Here is a 5,257-nt window from a genome sequence, read left to right as displayed (position 1 = left end):
GTAAACTCGCAGATGTGAGAAAAAAAGTCAGAATTGTAAGATAAAACTTACCCTAGATAAATTGAGACAAATTACCCTTTTTATTTTTTTATTCTGTGGCAGAAACAAGCTTCCATCTTCACGACAATGCATCAAAATAAAAGTTTAACTTGGTTATGTCCACGTCTTCACTTTTAACCTCGGTTGTGCTGCACTTTGTTCGCCAAAAATGAAAGGAATTATTTAAATTTAATTCGCTTACATTTTAAAAGATTGATTAAATTGTTTAATCAATTACTCAAAGATTTATGCATTTATTTCTCTTCCACCTTTTATTTTATTTTATTTTTTATCATAAAACAGAATTAATAAAACACAGCACAATCTTAAAAACATTTATAGTTCATAGCTCACTATTATCATTACAATTTTAATAAATTATTAAAATGGTTGAAGTTTTATCAATTAAATTGATTAGACGTCCTTTTTGATTATTAAAATGGAATATGGAAAAATTAAACAGAATTTGGGGGCAAATAAAATTGATAATTTTAATGGAAATGTCTGTAGACTTTGAACACAGAAAACAAAGTGCATATCCACTCACTGACCAAAATGCATCAGGCGGTCAGTGGGCGAAAAACTTTAAAAAAAAAATTAAAAACACAAACACTTAAACTTAAAATGCATCAATTAACAATGTTGATATTGTCCATGTAGATTAACACAGTGTTGTTTTATCGTGCAGTTTCACCTTGCACGCACACACACACACACACACACACACACACACACACACACGCGGTTGAGGCATTGATTTATTAGTCCGGATTCCCAGTGCGAGGCTGAAGGTGTCTGTCTGCCCGCCTGAATGAGCCAGCAAACTACTCTGGCATATTTATCTGTCTCTTTTAGCGTCACACCTGTCTGTTCCCACACTGACGTCCTCAGACTCCACTGAGACCATGTGCTTTCCAAAGCCATATCACGCTCACTGGTGATAACCGCAGTCTGTGTGTCTACACCAATAAACGTGGAGAAATGCTCGGAGACTCCAAACAGCCCTGCCTCCATTATTATTACTGAGGCTTCTAACAGGGGTGTTCTATTTACTGCTTAAAGTTCAGCTTGCATGGCACCATCATTGAGATACGTGACCCTGGTCCACAGAACCAGTCTGGAGCCGCACGGGTATATCTGTGGCAATAGCAACTATACATTGTATGGGTCAAAATTATCCATTTTTCTTTTATGCCAAAAATCATTAGGATATTAAGATCATGTTCCATGAAGATATTTAGTAAATGTCCTGCCGTAAATATATAAAACATGTATTTTTGTGAGTGAATGCAGCACAATCGTGAACATAAATGCACAACTTTAAAGGAGATTTTCTCAATGTTTACATTTTTTTGCTCCTCAGATTCCAGATTTTCAATAGTTGTGTCTCGACCAAATATTGTCGTATCCTAACAAAAAATAAACATAAAAATAAACATAAATAATGACTTTATTCAACTCTTGATGTTCTTCTGTGTGTTCCTCTGAGTGAGTTCACGTAGTGTAACAGCGCAGCGCTTCTGGGTGGTACGTCAGAACGAAGGCTCATTATTGGCCAACGCTGGTCATGTGTGTGATGCTGGCCAATAGTGAGCCTCCATTCTGACGTTTTCATTTTTGGGCGAACTAACCCTTTAACTATAAAAACCCTGACATGCAGTATCTGGAGTTGATCAAATGTTCTCCTCATTTCTAGACGACACCAGTCACGAGGCCGAACCGTCCCGGAGTGACGTGTCGACTTCAGGCCTGCGGCACCAAACATCACGCCCCCTGCTGGCCCTCCTGGTGCTGTGCATCTCTGTGTTCCTCACCTTATAGCCCCTCACCTGACCCCGAATCAGCCCTCCAGAAACACAACACAGCGGGCCGAGGGCTTGGAGATCCACCAGGAACACTTCTGCTCTGCTTTTCTTTTGTTTTCCAAATATTTAAGTGGTCTTTCGCTGTCTTTTATTAGGAAAAGTCGATTAGCCGTGCACAGAAGAAATGCAGATCACCTGTTTAACCAACCGACCAATCAACTTTGACGCCCGCTCACGGGGGATTGGCTGCTGGGAGGAAAGGGGGCGGAGTCTGAGATCCAGAGAGCGTTTATGTGTGTCCATCGGGAGCGAGTCGCTCCTTTTGTCGGTAGTTAGAGCAAGTGTTAAGAAGCGCCGAACACCCTGTGAGAATTGAAGGTTCACATTAACAGACATAAACATCAAACCGAGTTCACCGGCTCTGCTGTTAGCGATACATATACAAAGACTTCTTGCCTTTCGTCCTTCGTCTGCCTTCTCTTAACAAATTGCAGAAGCGGTGTGTTATGCATCTCGCCGCATGGATCTTTCCCAATAGAAGGAAGATGCTATAGATGAGTTTGTTAGTCTAAATAATCAGATTTGTGTGAATTTGGAATTGATTCTATACAGCAATTTGAGGACTTGTCTTAGTAGACCACACCACTAAAAACAGTGATTTTGTATTTTGTAAGATAAACTTAACTGCAGCATAAATATCTATATTTTTCCTATGACCTTTTATCAATTGATATGAGATATCAACATTAACGGATCATGGAAATTCTTTTCTTGTCATAACTGTGTGTCCGACTCTATTAGGAACCAAATATCGAAGGGTTTTTCTCACACGATGCTTTCCTCCTTTCATATGGGTGGGAAAAGTTAACGTTTATTTCAATAGGCCTTATACTGTACACAATACTAATATCTCCTGGAAGTGCTTCAAATTCAGCATTTCCATGGGGGAAATAAAGATTTTTTTTTCATTAATGCATTTGTTTGTTCTGTAGCTGTTAATCGGTGCAAATCTGACTCGTTTAATGTGCTGATGCGACATACGCGAGACATTATAACACGGGCATTCTCCTCCGACAGCCTTACACATGATGGAGGAACCGGTGGGCGGATCTCACGAAAACTGTCAAGCGACTCACATTTCATCCCAGAATCAAAAGGCAAAAATAAGAGTTTACATTTTGCATAAACAAAATGAAAACATTAAGATTTTTTTGCATTGTGAATATAATTACAGGTGAAACTGGAAAAATTACTATCATGCAAAAAAGTTAATTTATTTCAGTAATTCAACTTAAAAGGTGAAACTAATATATTATGAGACTCAAAGTGAGATATTTCAAGCATTTATTTGTTATAATTGTGATGATTATGGCTTACAGCTTATGAAAACCCCAAATTCAAAATGAGAATATTGTGAAAAGGTTTTCATAAGCTGTAAGTCATAATCATCAAAATTATAACAAATAAAGGCTTGAAATATCTCACTTTGAGTCTATATAATATATTAGTTTCACCTTTTAAGTTGAATTACTGAAATAAATGAACGTTTGCACCATATTCTAATTTTTCCAGTTTCACGTGTACATTTAATCCTATTTTGGCAAGTTGGGCATATATCCAAAATAAAAAGGTTTCTGTTCACAAGTCCTTCTCAATAGACACATAACCAATATGTTTAGAAAGCCAACACTTGAGAGTTTACAGTTCAAGACTCACCGTTATTAATATGGAGATATAGCATAAGCTCAAACATAAAAAAATATTAACAATATATATTTTAAATGAAAATAAAATATGATGTGGTTGTAATATAGCAACTTATAAACACAATGAAGCTGAAGCCTCAAGTGTGGTCATGCTTCATTTCAAATCTGAGGATGTTATCTCAAAAACTCAGATTTTTATGAAACATTTCATAAGGCCATGTCATGTGAGTTTTTTAGAGAGGGCTGATAAGATGCTAATATAATATTTGATTGCCCTTTAAACACCCAATTGCACTCTATTGTCTATGGCTGGTGTGGCAAACTGCCCTATTCATGTTTCTATTGTTCTCACTCGACAAACCTTTCATACCTCTGACCTAATCTTCATTATTTATGTGTAAAATCCCCTTAATATCCACACTTTTAAAGCCTTCATCTGCTCGGCCTGACATTGCTTTTGCAGTTTCGTTTGGTGACACTGGTGCAAAAATCACACACTTCATCTTAAAATGGTGAAGTATTTAGATGATTAATTTATCATGATAGATGAATCATTAAATATTCTTCAACTGTTGATTTGAATAATGTGTAAGTATGTTGAAATGAACATGAACTAAGATTAATATATGTAACCCTGGATCACGAGTCGCATTTGTGGCAATAGCAACTATACATTGTATGGGTCAAAATTATAAATTTTTCTTTTATGCCAAAAATCATGAGGATATTAAGATCATGTTCCATGAAGATATTCAGTAAATGTCCTACCGTAAATATATAAAACATGTATTTCTGTGAGTGAATGCAGCACAATCGTGAACATAAATGCACAACTTTAAAGGAGATTTTCTCAATATTTAGATTTTTTTGCTCCTCAGATTCCAGATTTTCAATAGTTGTGTCTCGACCAAATATTGTCCTATCCTAACACACCACACATCAGTGGAGAGATTATTTATTCAGCTTTAGGTGATGTATACATCTCAATTTAAAAAAAATGACCCATACGACTGGTTTTGTGGTCCAGGGTCACATATGCTTAAGTATGTATTTTATTGTTAGTTCATGTTAACTAATGTCACCAAATGAAAAAAAATGTAAAGTGTTTAATCAGCAGACGCAAAGCGACTTAAAAATTAGGATTTCAATCGATTCACATTAATTGCTCGTTGTTAGTTCAATGTAGCTACTTAATCGAGAAGTAAAACATGCAATTTTACCGGTCCTCCAACAAGGCTTAAATTTCTTTATGAAAAATGTAATCTGGTAAAATGTGATCTGGACATGTTTTCTGTGAGATTCACCCAAATACACTTTAAACTAGTTTGCCTGTCACTCTCTCCGGCACGGTTTCAGTTTGAGAGCCTCAACGAGCCGTTCAGAGCTCGAGTCGTGAGAGAGAGAGAGAGAGAGAGAGGGAGAGAGAGAGAGAGAGAGAGAGAGAGAGAGAGAGAGAGAGAGAGAGAGAGAGAGAATACGCATTCCTAACAATAAACAATACTGTGGACTTTTCAAACAGTCGCAAATTGGATAATGGTTTCTGCCTTTTTGATTCTCGATAGGCCAGTTTGGCTCTGCTAGTCCTGCCACTGCGTTCCGTGTTTGTGTTTGTCTGAACGGCAACAGTGCGATCAGCAGCTCGGCATCGGGACTATAGAGGAAACACACCATATGTGCTCCGTTTCATGGTTTACACTATACGAACCA

At 37.1% G+C, this 5,257-nt stretch overlaps 1 protein-coding gene across 2 annotated transcripts in view; it reads left to right on the top strand.

Annotated features, from left to right (window-relative positions):
• Window positions 1-3,090, top strand: part of efna5b (ephrin-A5b) — a 136,342-nt gene extending 133,252 nt beyond the window's left edge. For both annotated transcript variants that reach the window (XM_079636521.1, XM_079636520.1), the window contains one exon: window positions 1,736-3,090. In XM_079636521.1, coding sequence (XP_079492647.1) covers window positions 1,736-1,860 — 125 coding nt within the window. In that variant the 3' untranslated portion in view covers window positions 1,861-3,090. The remainder of the gene's footprint in view (window positions 1-1,735) is intronic.
• Window positions 3,091-5,257: the final 2,167 nt, after the last annotated feature.

The sequence above is a fragment of the Phoxinus phoxinus genome, assembly GCF_949152265.1.
Source record: "Phoxinus phoxinus genome assembly, chromosome: 15".
Taxonomy (NCBI): domain Eukaryota; kingdom Metazoa; phylum Chordata; class Actinopteri; order Cypriniformes; family Leuciscidae; genus Phoxinus; species Phoxinus phoxinus.
The sequence above is the reverse complement of the archived record's forward strand: the minus strand, read 5'-3'. Positions and strand labels throughout refer to the sequence as shown.